This window comes from Dromiciops gliroides, chromosome 6, assembly GCF_019393635.1.
Source record: "Dromiciops gliroides isolate mDroGli1 chromosome 6, mDroGli1.pri, whole genome shotgun sequence".
Classification (NCBI taxonomy): Eukaryota; Metazoa; Chordata; class Mammalia; order Microbiotheria; family Microbiotheriidae; genus Dromiciops; species Dromiciops gliroides.
The window spans coordinates 171,320,171-171,343,225 of NC_057866.1; the positions used below are offsets into that span (position 1 = coordinate 171,320,171).

Here is a 23,055-nt window from a genome sequence, read left to right on the forward strand (position 1 = left end):
TGGGTGAATTTTACCAAACATTTAAAGAACAATTAATTCCAATAGTATACAAATTATTTGGAAAAATAGGTGAAGGAGTTCTACCAATCGTTTTATGACACAAATATGGTGGTGATACCAAAACCAGGCAAAGCAAAAACAGAGAAAGAAAAATATAGACCAATTTCCCTAATGAATATTGATGCTAAAATCTTAAATAAGATATTAGCAAGGAGATTATAGCAAGTGATCACCAGGATAATACACTATGACCAGGTGGGATTTATACCAGGAATGCAGGGCTGGTTCAACATTAGGAAAACTATTAACATAATCAACCACATCAATAAGAAAACTAACTAAAATCATATAATTATCTCATAGATGCAGAGAAAGCTTTTGACAAAGTACAAACACCCATTCCTAATAAAAACACTAGAGAGTTTAGGAATAGGTGGACCTTTCCTTAGAATAATAAACAGTATCTACCTAAAGCCATCAGCAAGTATTATATGCAATGGAGATAAATTAGAGGCCTTCCCAATAAGATCAGGGGTGAAACAGGGATGTCCATTATCACCCCTATTATTTAATATTGTCCTAGAAATGTTTAGCTTTAGCAATCAGAGAAGAGAAAGGAATTAAGGAATTAGAATAGGCAAGGAGGGAAACAAAACTATCACTCTTTGCAGATGATATGATGGTATACTTAAAGAATCCTAGAGAATCAACTCAAAAATTACTTGAAACAATTAACAACTTTAGCAAAGTAGCAGGATATAAAATAAATCCACAGAAATCATCAGCATTTCTATACATGACCAACAAAGTCCAGCAGCAAGAGATAGAAAGTGAAATTCCATTTAAAGTAATGGTAGATAATATAAAATTACTGGGAGTCTACTTGCCAAGACAAACCCAGGAACTTTATGAACACAACTACCAAACACTCTTCACACAAATCAAATCAGATCTAAATAATTGGGAAAGATATCAATTGCTCATGGATAGGCAGAGCTAATATAGTAAAAATGACAATACTGCCTAATTAATTTACTTATTCAGTGCCATACCAATCAGACTATCTAAAAATTATTTTATACAGCTAGAAAAAATAATAACAAAATTCATCTGGGAAAAACAAAAAATCAAGAATATCCAGGGAAATAATGAAAAAAAAATTCACAGGAAGGTGGGTTAGCGGTACCAAACCTGGAGCTTTACTATGAAGCGGCAGTCATCAAAACTATCTGGTACTGGCTAAAAAATAGAGTGGTAGATCAATGGAATAGGTTAGGCTCAGGAAATACAGTAGTAAATGACACTAGTAATGAAGTGTTTGATAAACCCAAAGACTCCAGCTTCTGGGATAGGAACTCAGTATTTGACAAAAACTGCTGGGAAAACTGGAAGATAGTATGGCAGAAATTAGGCATAGACCAACATCTTACACCTTATACTAAAATAAGGTCAAAATGGATACATGATTTAGACATAAGAGATGATACCATAGGTAAATTAGGAGAGAAAGGAATAGTGTAACCTATCAGATCTTGGAAAGGAAAACAGTTTTTGACCAAACAAGAGATAGAGTATATTATGAAATGCAAAATGGATGATTTTGATTATATTAAATTAAAAAATTTTTGTACAAACAGAAGCAATGCATCCAAAATTAGAAGGGAGGCAGAAAGCTGGGAAACAATTTTTGAGGCCAGTACTTCTGATAAAGGCCTCATCTCTAAAATATATAGGGAATTAAATCAAATTTATAAGAATCCAAGTCATTCCCCAATTGAGAAATGGTCAAGGATATGAACAGGCAGTTTTCTGATGAAGAAACCAAAGCTATCTATTCCCATATGAAAAAATGCTCTAAATCTCTAATGATTAGAGAGATGCAAATTAAAACAACTCTAAGGTACCACCTGACACCTATTAGAGTGGCTAAAATGACAAAAAAGGAAGATAATAAATGTTGGAGAAGCTGTGGGAAAATTGGAACACTAATGCATTGTTGGTGGAGCTGTGAACTGATCCAACCATTCTGGAGAGCAATTTGGAATTATGCCCAAAGGGTGATAAAGCTGTGCATACCCTTTGACCCAGCAATTCCACTTTTAGGTCTTTTTCCAAAGAAATCATGGAAGGGGGAAAGGGACCCACATGTACAAAAATATTTATAGCTGTTCTTTACATGGTAGCAAGGAATTGGAAGTTGAGGGGGTGCCCATCAATTGGGGAATGGCTGGACAAGTTGTGGTATATGAATACAATGGAATACTATTGGTGCTATAAGAAATGATGAGCAGGAGGAGTTCAGAGAAACCTGGAGGGTCTTACGTGAGCTGATGATGAGTGAGATGAGCAGAACCAGAAGAACATTGTACACAGTATCATCAACATTGAGTGTTGACCTACTGTAATGGACTATATTCTTCTCACCAATGAAATGGTACAGAAGAGTTCCAGGGAACTCATGATAGAAGAGGATCTCCAAATCCAAGGAAAAAAAAAAAGAACTTTGGATTGAACCATACTATTTCTTTTGTTTTGGGTGCTGTTGTTTTTTTTTTTTTCTATTTTGAGGTTTGCATCACTGCTCTGATTTTTTCTCTTGTAACAGGATTAATGCAGAAATAGGATTAATGTTATTATGTGTGTTATATTATATATGTGTATATAGATATATCTATATGTATATAGAAATATAGATATAACCTATATCAGATTACCTGCTGTCTAGGGGAGGGGGGGAGGGAGGGGAGGGAGGGAGAAAAATCTGAAATTGTAAAGCTTGTATAAACAAAAGTTGAGAACTATCTTTACATGTAATGGAAAAAATAAAATACCTTATATGTAAAAAAAATATTGGTATTATTATTATTATTAATGCATTTAACCATTTGGAACTTTAAGTATAAATAACCAGAAAACAACCTTCTCTTTTCTCAGTGCAAGTGAAAAAGAATCATAGTTGACTGTGAGGAATCTAAGAATTATGTTGGCATTTATTTACATTTACCTTAATCTCTCCATTTCTATCTTTCAATTCTTAAGCCCTTATTATGTGGATAGCATTTTCCAACACATTATTGGGATTATATAAAGGAAGGATCTGGTCATTTCCATAAGGAATTCACAGTCCAGATGGGGGAGAAAAGCCCAGCATATGTAAAATAGTTAGTTAGCAGTACAAAATTATAAAGAGCTAAGTGTTGCCAACCATAAATTTAGTAGTATCTCATAGATTCTAAGAATTGAAAGAGACTTGAGGGGCCATGTTTTTCAACCATACCTGACTAAGTATTACCTTTTTACAAATGGTCATTCAGCCTGTCCTTGAAGTATTCTCACTACTCACTACTTTGCTAAGGCCTCCCATTTCACTTTGGGATAAATCTAATTCTTATGAAGTTCTTCCATACATTAGCAATTTGAGAGAGAGAGAGAGAGAGTGAGAGAGAGAGTGAGTGAGAGAGAGCGAGAGCAAGAGCAAGAGAGAGAGAGAGTGCAAAGGAGTGAGGGAGAATCCAAGACTGATTTTTAAGGAAGAATTTGACAGAATTTGGCCATAGAATGGATTAAGAGGATAAAGAATTTGGAAGAACCCAAGATGATTACCATGTTTCTATCATGCAGACTGGAATAATGGCAGCAATTTTATAGCTGGGAAGTGGTATCAGTTTAGTATAAGTTTTCAAGGGGTGATTCAAGAGTTGGTTTGGGCCATGTCAATTTGGATAGGACATCCTTGTTGATGTGAAGATAATGATTCAGGGAAATAACATTAAATGATACCCCAGGCCCTAGGTTTGAAATGACCATACCAGAAATCTATATTTTCACTTTGGGAGGGGAGGCAGAAGGGGAAGGATGATGGAGCCATTCATAAGAATAAAGTTTGTAGGATATGATATGTATCTATGTCTTATTGGTCTTTCATGAGGTTAACCAAAACAAAACAAAACAGAAAATGAGTACCAGCTTCTGTAGTAGAAATTGATTCCATTTGTCACTACTATTTGTACTTCATCTTATAAGAATGGCATGGTTCAATCATTTTGATTTATACCCTCAATTTGAATTGACATTAGAAAGGATTTTTAAACTTTTCTTTTTTTTTTTCTATTTATAGTATGAAAGGCTGTATCTTGCACTTCAGCGAACATTGACAAAGCATAAAATACAAGAGAAGAGGTAAGTTTAAAACATTTTAACATGCAGAAACAAAAATGAATAAATAGCATTTTAGTTGGTGGAAATCAAGCTTGTAACTCATGGAAAAGAATTCCAATAACATTGTTAGAACTTTTACTGAGGTCATTGTGTTCTATGCATTAAAAAGCAAATGAAGATGAGAGAATAATAAAACATACTGAGGAAAAATACTGGTAATACCTTCTCAAACACATCGTCGGGATAATTATTCTGTATATTTGCATATTTTGGATAGCAGAATAAAGCTTTAAGGGTTGTGCCTTTTCTCTTCATTTTAGTGGAAATCTTTTTAAAAAGATAATGTCCTTACTCTTCTATCTTTAATAGAGCATATTAACCATAATCATAATCACATACTGAAATATTCTATAGTTGTAACTCCACTACTTTTATTGCCTTTATTTATATTATAATAATTATGTAGGTAGCTGTTTTTCACCTCACCCCCCCACCCTTGCATACAGAATAAATATACCCTAATCATAATTCAGTGGTATAGAGTATGTGACAATACAATTTGATGAGTTGGGTAGAATGCCACTATTCCTATCTTCATTTTCAAAAGAGAAAACAAGACTAAGCAAAATAAGGAAACTTGCTTCTTTTTACTTGGATAATGAGTGACACAGCCAGGATTCAAATTGAGTTTCTTGACTCCAGGTCCAGTGCTTGTTCCACCAGACCATACATTGAGGCATTTTGCAAGCAATTGACTCTCCTTCCTGCCAAGATTGTAGTTATTTAATCTTCTTTCCATCCCTAATTTTCTCTATATTGTCAGTAGCTGCATCTTTTTGTACCCATTGTTACTTATAACTACCACCCTACAACTGATCTCTATCACTCTTTCTCTTTCTGATTTTTTTATATGAAAAAAAAGGTTTATGGATACCTTTTGTTTTTACATGACAAACATTTTCCAATACATTGTTTCTTTTCAATATCTTGCTGTGTCTTCCAAGTTTTTCAGCATTTGTGAATAAAATTGTCAATGCTGAATCAAACCAAAACTAAAAACATGACCAGAACCTGAACCAGCACCAAAAATGTAGGAACCAATGAGAATATATTGAGTTCACCAGTAAGTGAGGCCTACCTGCACTGGTGGAGACTCCCCAAAGAAACAAAAGGGCAAAGCATATATAGCTTTTAATTAGGTGGAAGGCAAATTAGGTAAGGGGCACCTTATGATTGGGCAAGCCTTATTAAAGGGGTTTTACAGATAAGATTGGGGGGGGGATGTATCAGGAAAGGCTCTTGTTTGAGTTAGCTGTTTCTCATAGCCTTGCCTTAATAGATAGGACTATTGTAGATACTTGCTGCTTCAGTAATAAGGAAGGTTACAAGCAAGGGCAGGGGTTGCAACACAAACAGGATCAGAGACAAAATAAAGGAACTACAGACAAAATGGAGTAGCTTCAATTTTCTCTTCTACATACACTTACACAAGAAAAAGCCTGGTCATTTTTAGACATTACTAGTTCATCAAATGCATTCTATGTGAATAACGACCAATTTTTGTTTCTTGTTTTGGTTCATAATGTCTTTAGTATCATTGAAATTCCCTACTCACATTTTACTATGGCTGGATCTAAAATTATGTGGAAAACCTAAGAATTGAAGAGGGCTTAATTTTGGAAATAGGAAGTTTTACTCTAAATGCAATCAGCTCTCCAGTAGCCATTAGTACAGTATATATTTTGTGAATTATCCATGACCACTTTCCTACCTTTGACAAGTTGCCAGTCCAAATCATGGATGAGAATCAGAATTGCAGGCCATCCAAAGACAATGAAGAGAAACTTGGAGGCAGGCATATGATTAATGAAAAATTCCACATAAGCAGTACCTTTAAAGATATGACTAGAAATGTGTGGCTGGATAAAAAGGAAGTGAGCCAGTTCTGTAGCAAGAGAAAAGGATAAGCAAAGGATAGCCTACATACTGTTTCATACTGTACTCCTACTATAAAGACATCTAAGGAAAGTTCCCAGCATGTTGAATTGCATCCTTTGGAGAAAGTATGGGAGAAAATACATGAGAATCATACAGAACAATAAGCCATGGGTAGGTTGCAATAAAAACTATTTGTGGGTGTACTCAAATTAATGAGATCATGGATCCATGTTAATTTGTCTACTTCTTTTATAAAATACATAGTTTTTTGATTTCAAAATGATGTTATTTGAAGAGAGTAGCCTTAACTAATGCAGCCAAAACTAGAAGGAAAAATGGAAATGGCGGGGGGATATACAGCAAGTTGCTGTGATAAAGGTCTTATTTCTTTTATACATAGGAAACTGAGACAAATTTATACAAATAATAATCAATTGATAAATGGTCAAAGGATACGGACAGGTAGTTTTCCGAAGAAGAAATCAAAGCTATCAATAGTTATATAAAATGTTCTAAATAACTAATAATTAGAGAAATGAAAACTAAAACTCTGAAGTACAATCTCACAACTATAAGATTGGCCAACATGACAGAAAAGGAAAATGACAAATGGCAGAGGAGATGTGGAAAGATAGGCACATTAATGAACTATTGGTAGAACTGAACTGTGAACCGGTCTAGCCATTTTGGAGAACAACTGGACCCTTCCTTGCCCAAAGGGCTGTAAAACTGTGCATACTCTTTGATACAAAAATACCACTAATAGTTCCACACCTCAAAGAGATCAGTATAAAAGGAAAAGGATCCATATGTATAAAAATAGTTATAGTATCTTTTTATAGTGACAAAGAATTGAAAATTTAGGTACTACTGATCAATTGGGAAATGTCTGAATAAGTAGTGTTATAAAATTGTGATGGAATACAATTGTGCTTTAAGAAATCATGAAGGGGATGGTTTTACAAAAACCTAGGAAGACTTATATGAACTGATACAAAGTGAGCAGAACCAAAGAACAATGTAGAAAGTAACAGCAATATTGAATCAATAATCAATTGTGAAAGACTTAGCAACTCTGATCAATACAATGATCCATGATAATTCCAAAGGACTTACAATGAAAATTGCTATCCTCCTCTCGGGAGAGAACTGATTGACTGATAACAATGTAAAGCAATTTTTCTTTGTTTTTCTTTCTTTTGTAATGAAGCTAATGTGGAAATGTGTTTTGCATGACTTCATATGTATAATGGGTATTATATTTCTTGCCTTCTCAATTGGTGAAGGAGGAAGGAAAGAATTTGGAACTAAAAATAAAATGAAAAAAAATGAAGAGTACAAACTCTATTTGGACACAGCCTATATTTAGACTCCAGTTTTCCTCTTTATTCAAAGCCAGCATTATGAAAAAACAATTACTATATTGTGCTGTATAACTCACCACCCCTCAGAAGCTAGTGAGCATATATAAGTATATTTTTATTTGTACATTTTTTTTTGAATTTTTTTTTTTGGTGAGGCAATTGGGGTTAAGTGACTTGCCCAAGGTCACACAGCTAGTAAGTGTTAAGTGTCTGAGGCCGGATTTGAACTCAGGTCCTCCTGACTCCAGGGCCGGTGCTCTATCCACTGCGCCATCTAGCTGCCCCCAGTATATTTTTACTAATGCTAAATGGCCCCAAGTTGTTGTGCTATTTTTGAGTTTTTGTGAATACTTCTTATGGTCTTTCTCTCTTTACCATAAGTAAAAATTAAAAAAACCACATATTTATTAAGCACCTACTATATGCCAGACTGTGCTAAGTGCTAGGGACACAAAGAAATGAGAGGAAAGTTGCTATTTTCAAGGAGATAACATGCAAACACCTATGTAAAAACAAGATATACACAGGTCAAATTGGATATAATCTCAGAGAAAATACACCAAGAATGGGGATGAGTAGGAAATGCCTCTTGCAGAAGGTGAGACTTTAGCTGAGACTTGAAGGAAGCCTGGAAAATCAGGAGACTGAGATGAGTGCAGTGTTTTAAGCATGAGCAGCAGCCAGTGAAAATTCCTGGAGTATAATAATAGAAGCATTTATATAGTAGTTTAAGATTTATTAGTTCTTTGGAAGTGATCCAGCAAGGTCCTTGAGAGAAAAGATTTTTGTGTGTGTGCGTCTTTCTCTGTATCTTCAGCACTTAGTTCATTGCCTGGCACATAGTAGTAATAAATGCTGATTATCTGACTGATTATATAAATATTATCTCATTTGATCTTCACAATAATCCTGAAAGGTAGGTACTATTATATCTTCATTTTATACATCATGAAAGTGAGACAGTCAGAGACAAGGCAACTTCCATATATAGTAAGTCCCAACTACAGCTCCAGAGCTTTATCCATTGCACCACTTAGATGTACTCCATTTGGCTATTTAAGGATGCAATGATATTGTGGAAACTGGAGAATTCAAGAAAAAGGGATTCTGGAAACATAAGATTTTATTATAAATGAACTCAATGCTTACTAGCCATGAGTGGGATAAGAATTTTGTGAAGAGTCCATAACCACTGACCAAGTGGATCCCAGGCTGCCAGTAAAAGGCCTAAATAACTTCTTGCTATTGTCAAAGCTACTTCTTTTAGAAACTGTCCTCAGTCCTGTCTCCTAATCAGTTGTGGGTTGAGAAAACAAGTAAGGTATGATGTAATGCCTGAAAATCTCTCATGGGAGAAAAGTTTATGGACTTCTTAGTGCATGGACTTTATGACATCTGTCTGCACTGCTTAAAGACATGTTTGGCTCACTTTGGTTCTGGTCAGGAATGTGTTCTGACTTGAGTTTGCCAGATAAATGACCCCTCAATACAAAGGGTGTTGCTGTGAGTACAGGAGTAACACAAATACAGCATGTATGAAAGAAAAAAAAAACTAGAGGGACTGTTTTGTTTTCTGTTATGTTTGCAATTTTCAATGCCTCTGATATAGGTATTGAGAGTTTAATGGGACTTATGATTTTTTTCACACACATACTTTCATTCTATAAAAGAAATAGATTCTGCTTCAATGACAAAGGAAGCATGCATAAGAACTCATCATCATAGAGAATTGAAACCTCTGGCTTATGGTACATAGGCATAATTCAGAGATTAAACTGCTTGGACAAGTCATTGTGGGTATGGGTACATGCTTTACATCTTGTAAATGTTATGGGAAAAATGTCCTTGATGTTTCAACATCATGTGTCAAGGAATTTTTCTCATGAGGCATTTATGTCTAATATCTCTACCCATATATGAATTGTCATTGAAATTAATTCAAAGTTACTAAAAAATACCTATTTGAAATTTTGTAGCAGTTTGCTTAAAATGGTCAACTCAAATGCAATAAGGATTTAGAATATAATTTAAAATTCTTTCCACGACATTTGGTCGAAATGAGTGAACATGTTAGCTAACCTTGAAACACAGAGAGTCAAACATGAAATGTCAAGAAGGAAAGTGCAAACAGATCAATACTTCTACCTTTATATAACAAAGTGTAGGGGGCAGCTAGGTGGTGCAGTGGATAGAGCAATGGCCCTGGAGTCAGGAGTACCTGAGTTCAAATCCGTCCTCAGGCATTTGACACTTACTAGCTGTGTGACCCTGGGCAAGTCACTTAACCCTAATTGCCTTTAAAAAAAAGAAATTAAAAAGAAAAATAAAAGTGTGAGACAAGACCTTGCATGAGTCACTGAATAGCTCTTTGCCTCAGTTTCCTCATCTGTAAAATGATTATGATACCGATACTTGTACTACCTACTCTTCAGGGTTATTTTGGGAAAATCTTTGTGCACATTTTAAAGTGTTATTAACTGCTATAATGACAATTATTTGTAGTCATTAATATTTAATAAAATGCAAACCTTCAGACAGACCTTAGTAGAAACAGAGATCAGAAAACATCACACTGAGTCTCTCAAACCTGAAAAAGAATAATATTATGGATTCTATCAAGGAAAATAACAAAATTAGGAAAAATCAAAATAATCTACAGAATGATACAGCAGAAAAAATTCCAAATTTGGAGTCAAAGGACATGAATTCTGGACAGCACTGTCGCATACACTATTGTGACCTTAAGGCAGTCATTGCCTCTGGGATTCATGTTACTTATCTCTAAAATGAAGAGTTGAACTAGATGCAATTTGAAGTACCTTTCTACCTAAAATTCTCTGATTCTATATTTAGATTATGTCTCTTCATTTAGTTAAACTTTTAAGTTCTAGATAGGTTTTTTCTTGTCATCTGCTATTCTTTGGGAAAACCATGCTTCTAAGTATTCAGGGTGTATGAAACTGATTTTAATATTAGCTTAAGAAAAAACACATTAACATAAATTTGTTTCAAAAAAAACAGTACAAAGCATGCTATAGACAAGTCTTTGTTGTTATTGTTATATGTTGCTCTGAGAATCTATGCTACTGTACTATTCCTTTTCGCCAATCTGGATAATCATTGAGTGACCCTATGCAAAAAGAAACTTTATATTTTTTCTTCTCTTTGATCATTTCTTTGTAAAATAATAAATAATATAATAATAATACAATAATATAAGATTCTCATTTATATTGTTCTGATCTTTTTCAGGAAATCTTTGGAAAAAGAGGATTTTGAAAAATTCATTATTGATCAAGCAAATGCAGCAGGTAATAGAATTATATGAAAATTTCCATTAAATGACTAGCAAGTATAATTATTAAATCATCAAATCTGAGAGCTGGAAAATATTGTAATCATCAAGAACTAGTATATTCTAATAAATTAGACTAGATCTATATAAAGCAAGAGTTTCCAATCTCCACTGTACTGTTAGGCTCAAAATATTTTCTTAATTTCTGTTATTTATTTTTCAGAAGCTAGAAAAATGCTTTCTAAGAAGCAAAGCCAGTGAAAGATAATCACAGACTTTGATCTGGGAAGCTGACCAGGGGCAATTAATTTGCTGATAGAAAATTAAGGTTTAAACAAAGAAAACTCTCTGCAATTAGGAAGAGGGGAAAAAGGAGTTTGCTATGAAGCAAAATTAAGATTTAAAGTAAAATGAAAAAATGGGTAAAACTATATATGTATATAGATTGATAGGCATATGTATACATGTGTGTATGTCTGCAAATGGATACATAGGCACATATATGCCCATATATGATGTGTGTATATACTATGTGTGTTCCATGTATATTTGCATACATATACATGTGTGTTGTGTACACATATGTGTATGCATATGCATATATGTAATCTGTAATTTTACTGGCATAGGGAACTTTTCATGAAGAAATTCTACTTACTAATGTAGATCTGCAGCTACTCTGAAAATTAGTCAGACAGTTGCCTAGGACACTAAAAGGCATCTTTATGTATTAGCAGACATAAAATATAGGTGTCTATGGTCATGAAACATGACATGATGATATGACTTGGTACAATATATTCAATGCAAATATTGGAGCAAGAAGTGAAGGTCATTAGAAAAGGAAGAAAACTTTTGAGCTGTAAGATTTCTCACAAAGCATGTCCTAGTTTGGGAATCCCTAAAGCCATTGTGCTCCTTATAGCTTCCTAAGTCATTCTTTGCACCTATTGGTGCCAAGACTATATGTATTTGAATTAACGAGTGTCTGTGAGTTGGAGCAAAAACTGAGATTTTAGTTGTGCAAATAACTTTGCATATAAATTGAAAATGGCATGCAGTTTTGAGCCTGATACCACTACTATAAAAGAGGTGACTGAAAAAAAAAATCCCATACCATTCCAGGTGTTCCAGAAGATATTATCAAAGAATCTCTGGGTGAAGAACTCTTCAGAATATGCTATGAGGAAGATGAGCACATCCTAGGTGTGGTTGGAGGGACTCTCAAGGATTTCTTGAACAGTTTCAGCACCCTTCTGAAGCAAAGCAGCCATTGCCAAGGAGCTGAAAAGAAGGCTCGACTTGAGGAGGTCTCCATACTCTGCTTGGAGAAAGACCCTGATGTCTTAAATGTTTACTATTTCTTCCCTAAGAAGACAACTACTTTAATTCTTCCAGGCATCATTAAGGCTGCTGCTCATGTACTATATGAAACTGAAGTGGATGTGACCCTGGTGCCTCCCTGCTTCCGTAATGATTGTAATGAGTTTGTGAATCAGCCCTACTTGTTATATTCTGTCCAAGTGAAAAGCAGCAAACCTTCACTATCTCCTTGCAAACCTCAGTCCTCCTTGGTGATTCCAACCTCTCTCTTCTGTAAAACTTTTCCTTTTCATTTCATGTTTGACAAAGACATGGCCATTCTACAGTTTGGCAATGGCATCCGGAGGCTGCTGAACAGGAGGGACATTCAAGGAAAACCTAACTTTGAAGAATATTTTGAAATCCTTACCCCCAAAATCAACTACACATTTAGTGGTATCATGACCATGTTGAACATGCAATTTGTCATAAGAGTGAGAAGAGGAGACAACTCTATCAAGAAATCTTCAGGGGTAAGGATGTAGATATATGAAAGATGGAAGGGGAAGGAAGGGAGGAAGGAAGGAGGGAAGGAGGGAAGCAAGCAAGGAAGGAAGGAAGCAAGGAAAATGTATTTGCTATTTGGTATTTGCCAAACTCTGAGATAAATATTGGAAATACATATACAAAAATAAGACAATCCCTTCTCCAAAGAAGCTTATGTTTTAATATAATGAGACAATTAGTAAGTGGTAGCCAAAGAACAAAGGTTAGATCTGAAAAGTCTTGGAAACAGTAAGTTTTTGCACAGGGCAGTCAGTTTGTTCGCCCTTTCAAAAATCAATGATAGAATTCATTTGATGATTGTGTTCAGAGAAAGAGGTGTAAAGGGGGGTATCCATAGGGAGGGTTGTGTAAATGATGTCAGGGATGGTGGACAATGTAGATGGCAGGCTGGGGTGTGATGTATAGCCTGTGGCCAGCTAGAGATAATAGTAAGAAAGATAAGAAGCTTTTATTAAATGACTACAATATGCCAGGCAAAGTGGTAAATGCTTTACAAGTATTATCTTATTTGATCCTCACAGCAACCCTTGGAAGTAGGAGATATTATTACAATTGAGGAAACTGAGGTAGACAGAGGTCAAGTGACATGTCCAGGATCACATAGCTATCAACTATTTGAGACTGCATTTGAACTCAGGTATCCCTGAGTGCAGGCACCATACTCTATTTACTGTGCAACTAAGCAGCCTCTAAAAAACCAAGTGAGTGCACAATGGTGCACCAACAATTGGCACTGGATTGCAGTATCAATAGACAGAAAAGACTAGGGTAGGTAACTGAATAGGAAGCTTGCATGGTCTGGGACTTTAAAGCATGAATAATATTATATTAGTTGATCATTTAAAATATGGAAAAATCTGAATAAGGACATCCGAAGCATTCATCACATCAGTCCTTTTAGCAAAACTTGTGGGAAAATTATTTGGTTCAATTCATCAATATTTATTAAATTCCCATTATGTTCCAGGAACTGGGATAGGTGCTGGGGATACAAAACCAAAAACAAATAAGTCCCTATCCCCAAAGAGTTTATATCTTCCTGGTAACTGTGAAAAATGTTGGGTTTTTTTGTTTGTTTTTGTTTTGTTTTGTTGTTGTTTTTTGGTGAGGCAATTGGTGTTAAGTGACTTACTCAGGGTCACACAGCTAGTAAGTATCAAGTGTCTGAGGTCGAATTTGAACTCAGGTCCTTCTGAATCCAGTGCTGGTGCTTTATCCACTATGCCACCTAGCTGCCCCTGTGAAAAATGTTTTTAAGAATTGTTTTTTAATCTCTAAAACTTGTCCAAAATTCCAGTGAAAGGCTTCTTTCGGGAAAATATTTTATGGATATAGTGCATATTTAAGTCAGTATTGTACAAATCTTATGGATATTGCCAAAAACATGAATTAATTTGAAATATTAGGAAATCTGGATTAGAACAAAATCATTTTATAAAATACCGCAAAATGGACTTTCCCATCTCTATTGCTTTATGTGGCAGTCTACATTTATGTAGAACTTTAAATTTCACAAAGTATTTTACTTGTATTATCCCATATAAGCCACCCAACAACCTTGTAAGGTAGTTACTATTATACATATTTTATCAATCAGGAAACTCAGTCTTAGAGAATTGAAATGACTTACCATGGTCACATGGCTAGTCAGTATTGGTGGTGAAATTTGAAACCAGATGTAACAATTGGAATTACGCCACCTGCTGGAGACTTACTGTAGGAAAGCTCCGACATGAAGTGAAGGTCTTTGAGGGCAAGACCAGGAGTCTTTTCTTTGGCGTCAGGAAGTGACATTTGCTTGTGGGAGGAAGAAGGGGGGAGCCTGGCGCTCTATCTGGCTTTTTCCTGGGGACTCTGGCGGAGAGGGGAGCTAGAAATGTGCTCTTCCTTTAATAGATAGATGAATGTAGGCCTTTCTCTCTCTCATTACCAAAATCTTATTCTCCTTAATAATTGCTTAAAAGCCTAACTCTTGCTAAAGCTTATAATTTATTGGCGACCACTCATTAGACATTTTAGACAGTCAAGCTATAATTTTAGCCTTTAACACAGACCTCCTTAACTCCATATCCAACACTTGATCCAATATGCCAACCCTGCCTCTAGCATCTGCTTCTAGAACGCTGAGTCAGTCTCAGAGTAGAAAACCCCCTCAAAAGATGTGGTCTTTGCCCTCATTAATAATGACAGGCAACAAATTTGCATTTGCTTTGAAAATCTCAGCATTACACAATGTGAAAATCAGGAAAGATGATCGGTGCTCAGATGACAAAGAACTTTTGGTGATTTTGTGTTAAGAAGGCATGCTTGTAAATCCAAGCTTGCTTGGATTGCTGTAGGCCTGCATTCAGCTTGTAATGGATATTTGTGCCTGTCCCACAAAACTATCTAGAGATTCCAGGCACAATCATGGCCAAGCTCCTTAATAACTTTCTAAAGACTTTTTTAGAAGGAAGAAGAATTTAGTGCTGCTATTTGTTGTTAAAATGCCTTAATCTCCCTGGTGGTTCTCAATGCCATCTAATGCCACTAGTCTTATTAGTCCACAGACTAGGTCTCCTGTTTCTCTCAAGTTTCTTAGGTCAGTTCTGTACCTCTGTTCTCACATTAGGATTGTCACAAAACTAGATCTAGAAGATCTATCATCTTATAAATGAGTAACAGAACCAAGTTCAAGACAGTTTTGCACCCTACAGAAAGTTAAAAGCTAGTTCCTCCACTCCATATAATGCCCACCAGATTATCTTTGAGCCTTCACTAAAAACACATGCAATTTATCATAAAGCCATGAAGAGCAGATATTTTCTGGCATTAAAAATATGTGCTTATAAAAAGACATATTTTTGTCATATCTTTGTCCCTTCACCACTGATTTAACCCTTGGTTGTTACCCTAATTTGGGGATAATCCCCAAATATCATCTATGATGTGATTCTCTATTCACTGTTGAATGCTTGCCATAGCTTCCAAGAGCTAGGCGGTGTGGCATATGTAATGGGCACCACATGTATAGCCAGAGGACATCATTTCTATTCTTGGTTCTGCCATTTAGTACCTTTGTTACCTTGGGAAAGTCATATTATGTCTTTGGGCATTGGTTTCCTCATTCTAAAAAATTCAAAGTTATTTAGTATTTATTGTTGACTTATAAATTGCTCTCCATTCATTTTTCTCTTCCCTGAAGGGAGTGTTTTGAGGGTGGAGATAGGGATAGCCTAACAATATGTCCTGTATTTGTTTATTTTTTTCCTATTAATAACTCTGAATTTTTTAATTGAGGAAACTGGTTGCCTAAAGCCTCAGTGTGTTTCCTAAATTCATGAAAGTAGAAAATGACAGAGCCAAGATTAGCACTGACACCCTCTGGCTATAGATGCAGTCCACATTACCCTATAGCACACACTGACTGAAGATGATGAACATTCCTCTTGACTGCAGTGTAGTTGGTGGGTGTTAAGATGGCATTAGAAACTAAGCTGAAAAAACTCCATTTGATTATTTGAGAGGGGGTAGTGTAACAAAAGTAGATACAGAGCTAAAATTGGAGTCAAGACAACCTGGGTGTGAATCCAGGTGGAGACACTGGTGATGTCACCATGAATCTGGTACTTTGAGATTCTAGATACTCTTTAAGACTAAGTTATAAAGGAACTGAGATCTAAATTACTAGAGGGAGATACAATACCAAGGAAGTTTATTTGATAAATATTTCAATCACTTTATTTGAAGCCTAAATCAGGGCATCTTGACCTTTATTGTGTCATGGATTCCTATGACTGTTTGGCAACATCTGGATCCCTTCTCAGAATAATGTTTTTAAATAAATAAAGCACAAAGGATTACAAAAGAAACCAATGTTGAAATGGTGTTATCAAATTTTAAAAGTCATGGGTTTCAGATTTTAAAACCTGTGCTTTAAACAGATGGTTAGAAACGGGCTCATTTCCCAAATGCTAAAGATGAGTTCACTAATATTTAGCAAAAATCCTAAATCTAATGAACATAAACATTGTAACCTTGATTTCTTAAAAATGTTTAGCACTATGACAGATAATCTAGAGACCAATGTTATTCAGATTTCCAGGCAAATCTCATATTCTTTATGTTTCCAATTTTTCTCCATTTTTATTTTAATGTTTATTTTCCCAAGTTACATGGAAAAACAATTTTAACCTTTTATTTTTCAAATTTTGAACTCTGAATTCTCTCCCTCTCTCTCTTACCCCATCATTTAGAAGGCAAGCAATTTGACATAGGTTATACATGTGCAGTCATGCAAAACATTTCCATCTCCTATACATTACTTAGAAAACAACAATAAAAATAAAATGGAAATGTGACCAAAATGAAAAGGGAAAGATAGGAGAACCTGAAGAGAAGCCGTAGAACTAGAATTATGGTTGCTATAGATACCATAGCAGAAAGCTCTTAAATCCAAAACTTTTGAGCTGCTTGCCCATTTAAAATTTATTGTGGCATTCGTGTCGTATGTTTAACAAATTTTTATGATTCATTTAATAATCTTTTGCAAAATGTCTGCTCTATGTTGTTTCTATTAGGTATTTGTAGAAGACAGGAAAGCTGCTTCCTTCATAGCTTGCACTCAAATATAATGCCTATACAAATTCTTATTTACACAATCATACACTCTTACACAATCTTATTTACACAATCATACACTCTTACTTACACAATCATACACTCTTAGATTTGAAACGGACCTCAGATGCTATCTAGTCTGACTCAGCAAAACAATAATCCCTTCAACAACGTACCTGGTGAGTGGTCATCCAGTTTCTGCTTGAAGACCTGCAGTAAAGGGAACCCACCACCTCCCAAAGTAGTCTATGCTACTTTGGGTTAGCTTTAATTGCTAAGGATTTTTTTTAACCTCAAACCCAAATTTGCTTCTTCATAGCTTATGCTGATTGCCTCTTATCAGAACAAGTCAAATACCCTTCCATAAGGCAGCACTTTAAATACTTGAAGACAGCTATTCTGTCATCCCTGGATCTTCATTTCACCAGGCCAAATTAACTTTAAGATTAATTTGTGAGCAAGACATAAACTCCGCTATTCCCTTGGACTGCAGAAAAATAGACCAAAACTTTATATGTAAACATAACAGAAATGATCATTCTCAGTTGTCATAGCCTTGGGTTCTTTGATTATTACTCAAGAAAAGCAGACAAAACAGATAACTTATGACTCAATTGTTCCCATGATTCTGTGCTGTGACTCTTTCTGAACAGTAGTATACTAATCATTGATCAGGTTTGGTCTTCTCAACATTCTTTTTATAAATGCATTCGGTTCAAGTTTTGATATGCTCACTTGCAGCTTTTGAGCCCAATGACACCCTGCATCATGAACGTGATTTGAATGGAAGCGTGGTACTTGTCAGTAGAATGAGGCACCTAACTACAAGCTAAAGGATGAAAAACAGGCTCAATAGCTCCTTTTATATCAGCCCTTTAGTGTTAATTTGGGAAGGCATTGGTATAAATCCACAGGGTTGAAAAGAACTACACACTGAGTTCTTATAGAAGGGGCTTTACAACAATCAGCTCTTCTTTTGACCATAGCCACTGTAAAGTAACTCTGTAGTCCTGAGCCTATCAAAACATATTAGGATACTAAGTGCCCAGATAATCGGGACAAATACTTGTTCATACTACTAGGTCCTCTATAGATATTTGTCTAATCAAATTGCACTGAGTTGAATTGGGATTTATCACTGGACAGTTTACACTTAGCTTCACTTCTTTTACAGATCCCTCCTGCTCCTCCCCTCATCATTGTTTGTTTGTTTTTTTCTCTTGGGGGCAATGAGGGTTAAGTAACTTGCCCAAGGTCACATAGCTAGTAAGTGTCAAGTGTCTGAGGTCAGATTTGAATTCAGGTACTCCTGAATCCAGGACTGGTGCTTTATCCACTGCACCACCTAGCCGCCCCTCCTCCCCTCATCTTAAAAACAAGGTGCTGTCTGTGTTTTCAGGGGAATAGGTTCTTGACATTCGTTATAATATATGTGCCCATAGTAAAGACCTCCAAAGGCCATTAAGATGACGCTTGGCAAGAAGCCTAGGCAAGGCTAATTATAAAAAATTAACTTTTATCCTGGGAAACTGCTTCTAAAGTCTGTAATGAAGCCAGCATGTCACAATGATCATGATAACAGTAAAAGGATTCTTTGTTCCGTCCCCATTTCTGTCTGTCTTCTGAGAAAAGGTTCATAATAGAGTAAACATCAGGAAGAGTGAAGGAGCTTTGGTGGGATTAGTGAGTTATTAGAGAAGAAAAGACTAGGTTTATTTTTTTTGGCTTGCAGAAGATGATGCTAGGGTGGGTTTATTAAAGAATAGATCATATTTCTGTGATACAGAGAAAAAACAGCTAAAAAATTTCACCCATTTATAATATTTAAACAGAAATTGATGGGAACTAGAACCTGGTTGAAGAGGAGAGTAGAAAGGAAGGAAGGAGAAAGCTGAAGCTTCAGGTCACGATACTAATTTATCTATCTATCTATCTATCTATCTATCTATCTATCTATCTATCTATCTATCTATCTGTTTGTTTATGCATTCATTCATTCATTTATTTATTTTTATGGGGCAGTGAGGGTTAAGTGACTTGCCCAAGGTCACACAGCTAGTAAGTATTAAGTATCTGAGCCTGGACTTGAACTCAGGTACTCCTGAATCCAGGGCTGGTTCTTTATCCACTGCACCATCTAGCTTCCCCCTACCCGATTTATTTTTATCAGCACTGGGAACTGAACCTGTGATGGTATTAGTTTAGGGGACACTTTCTACCTATTAGTGTCAGAATCATCATTATAACTTCCATTCTTAGAGTGTCACCCAGGCGTTGAGACATTATCTGTTCAGGGTGATGTACACTTGAATACAGGTATTTCTTATTTTAATGTTACTTTTCTATTGCCTATGCCACCTTGCCTCTATCTTTATGGAGAGAATAATACTATAATATGAGAGGCAGCCTGGGCTAATGGACAGAGAGCCTTTCTCAAGATCAGGAGGACCTGTGCCAAGGTGCCACCTCTCACACAAATAGGCTGTGTGACCCTGTATAGATCACTTAACTTCTTTGTGCCTCAGGCAAATCAAAGATTAGTAAAGAACAGTTGTTCAACATTGAGAGTGGAAGTTTTTAATTGCTGAACATTCTTTATAATAGTGGTCTCTAAGATAAGGGATGGGCTCCTGGGGGTTAGCATAGGAATTAATTCTAAGAAGTATATGGTTAGCTAATCAGAAGCTTGAGCTTGCTTCCAACATGCTTACTTTTTACCCATTACAGCCCCACATTTGCCCTCTTGCCTTTCCCTACAACCCAATGTATAAGATCTCAACTTTTTTCATTTCAAGCTAGATATTGGATTGCCAGGGCACAAATACCATCAGCTACAGCTCTAAGTTCCATTAAAGAAGTCCTCCAGAAATTTTCAACCCAGCATACCCTCTATGAAAATTCTTTTTTTTTTTTTTTGCTTCTGATGTGATCACAAAAGTTTGAAGACTATCCAATCCATTACTTTATACCAATTAATTCAGGTAGATAGGTGACCTGAGCATGATGCCTGGAGCCAAAAAGACCTGAGTTCAAATATAGCCTCAGACTTACTAGCTGCATGACCTAGGGCAAGTCACATAACCTCTGTTTGCTCCAGTTCTCTCATCTACCAAATGGATATGATAATAGCACATACATTTCAGGGTTGTTATGAGGATCAAATGAGATAATAATTGTAATGTGCTCAGCACAGTGCCCAGCATATAGTAGGTGCTATAAAAATGTTAGCTATTTATTATTATTATTATTATTATTATTATTATTATTATTATTATTATTATTATTATTACTATTATAAATCACAGATCCAGTAAAAAATTGATTACAGAGTGATAAATTGCAGGAAAAATAATAATCTGGAAGGATAGCAGTGGAACCCACATTCATAAAAACCACAGATCCTACAAGAGTTGGAAGATAGAAGACAAGTCATTTAATATAGTTCAGTAGTGTTCCAAATATCCACAAAACGTGAGCACATGATATGAAAACCTAATCCTGATGCTTAGAGAAGGGGACCTCAGTCAAAATGTATTGGAATCCCACAACTTCAGTGCTGAATTCTATGAGATTCTATTGCTACTTTCTGGTCATCACCCTCATTTTGTCTTGAAATAGCATCATCCATTTCAGAGCCCATAGTGGTTTGATGGTAGAACTAAGTTTAATGCTATTCATTTTCTTTTCTTTTTTTTTTTTTGCGAGGCAATGGGGGTTAAGTGACTTGCCCAGGGTCACACAGCTAGTGTCAAGTGTCCAAGGCCAGATTTGAACTCAGGTACTCCTGAATCCAGGGCCAGTGCTCGATCCATATTCATTTTCGTATGTAAAAAGAAAACCCATGAAAGGATAAAAGGATTATCACATCATCTTTAGGGATGGTTTCTTCTCTAGGGTGAAAATTAATTTAGAAGAAAACTAACCTCTAAGTAATAGTTATGGCCATTTGGGGTTATGGACAACAAATAATGAAATATATCTGCCACATATCTGCAGATAACCTTACTTCACTTGATTTTGGTTTCTTCATCTGTAAAAAATGAGAGGTTGCTTTGGACTAAATCAGCTCTGAGTTCTCATCTTACTTTAGATCTATGATCCTCTCAGCAGAAAAATGTTAGCTTGGTGGGCATGTTGGGGAAGGGAGGGCATAGTCTTGCAGCCACAATCATTTTATGGATTATTTTTGTTGAACTGCTTTTTCCCCTTTATTTTGAGGAAAAGTTTGGTTCTGACATGGTGGTAGTATTGTGTTTGTGGGGAGGTACAGTGCCAGTAATATCTAAAATATGAGAGGGGGAAGAAAATGAAAGTTGACAGGATCTTCTCCTTTGCTTCCCAGGTTATGGATCTCAAAGGTCAAATGATTTACATCATTGAATCTAGCGCCATCTTGTTCTTGGGGTCACCCTGTGTGGATCGGTTAGAGGATTTTACAGGCCGTGGGCTCTACCTCTCAGATATCCCAATCCATAATGCCCTGAGGGATGTGGTCCTGATAGGGGAACAAGCTCGAGCCCAAGATGGGCTGAAGAAGAGGTTAGGCAAACTCAAAGCCACTCTGGAGCAAGCACACCAAGCCCTTGAGGAGGAAAAGAAGAAGACAGTTGATCTCTTGTGTTCCATCTTTCCAGGTGAAGTTGCTCAGCAACTGTGGCAGGGACAGGTTGTACAAGCCAAGAAATTCACCCATGTCACCATGCTTTTCTCTGACATTGTTGGATTTACAGCCATCTGTTCCCAGTGCTCCCCAATGCAGGTCATCACCACGCTCAATGAACTCTACACTCGCTTTGACTACCAGTGTGGAGAGCTGGATGTCTACAAGGTAGGAGTGAGGAGTGGGGAAGGAAACTCTAGGGGCAGCAGATGGTTCTTTGAGACACAGAAGTACCTAAAAAAAGATTTTGCTATACACTTGAATTTGATTCATCTTAATCATGAAATGAAAATAACCCATAGAACTGTCCAGTAAAAAAACTGGAGGCAAGCACCCCCAAATGTTCAGTGTGAATTTTCACTGTACCAGAAATAGTAGTCTTACAAAAAAAAAAGAAAAGAAATCAGAGAAGTCATTATTCTCTTAGAGGATTGCTATAATTCTGTACCAGAATGTAAATAAAGACATGACAGCCTAAGAGGAAGAGGACAGTTGGGGCATGGGAGAGTTAAGTTTGGCTGGAGATAATTGAATAAGACCCTGATTTTCAGTAAGCATCAGGTTAGTAGATGCAGATATAGTTATCATCTTTTATGCTGCTTTATAATGGGTTGGTCATTCTGTTCTGTGGCTCAACAGAGCAAGGCTTAGTTTTCAGAAACAGGACTTCCTATTTCTAATAATAAGAAACCCCTATACTATGCCATATACAATATAAACCAAAAAAGAGATATGGTTATTTTAAAAAACAGTTGTAATAATGTACATTGATTAGCCTGTGACTTTCATTAGGACTAATGAGACTTATGTGGAAGCTAAATGTCCATACACTCTGCTAAATGTTTACAACTCCCTTAGATGACCAGAAATATAAACTGGCCTGGGATTTCTGTCTGGTCTGAAAATAAATATATACAATTAAATAACAAGTTATTTCTGTGGATAATAGAATAGAGGCAACAGGCATAGTGGAAAGAATGCTAGTCTTGGTGTCAAGAAGACTTAGGCTTAAATCTTACCTTGGACACTTGCTAGCTATGTGACCCTGGGCAAAACCACTAACTTCTTTGGGCCTCAGTTTCTTCATCTATACAGTGAAGGGGTTGAATTTGATGGCCTCTCAAGGTAGCACATTAGATATATTTCTAGGCCTGGAATGAGGAAAAGTCCTC

General features: G+C 36.0%; 1 protein-coding gene across 1 annotated transcript in view; it reads left to right on the forward strand.

Moving 5' to 3' along the window:
• The window catches only part of GUCY1A1 (guanylate cyclase 1 soluble subunit alpha 1), a 91,134-nt gene that overhangs the window by 46,486 nt on the left and 21,593 nt on the right, over positions 1-23,055 (forward strand). Inside the window, 4 exon segments of the mRNA XM_043973383.1 lie at positions 4,118-4,179; positions 10,713-10,771; positions 11,881-12,590; positions 21,566-22,051. Of these exon segments, the coding sequence (XP_043829318.1) occupies positions 4,118-4,179; positions 10,713-10,771; positions 11,881-12,590; positions 21,566-22,051 (1,317 nt within the window).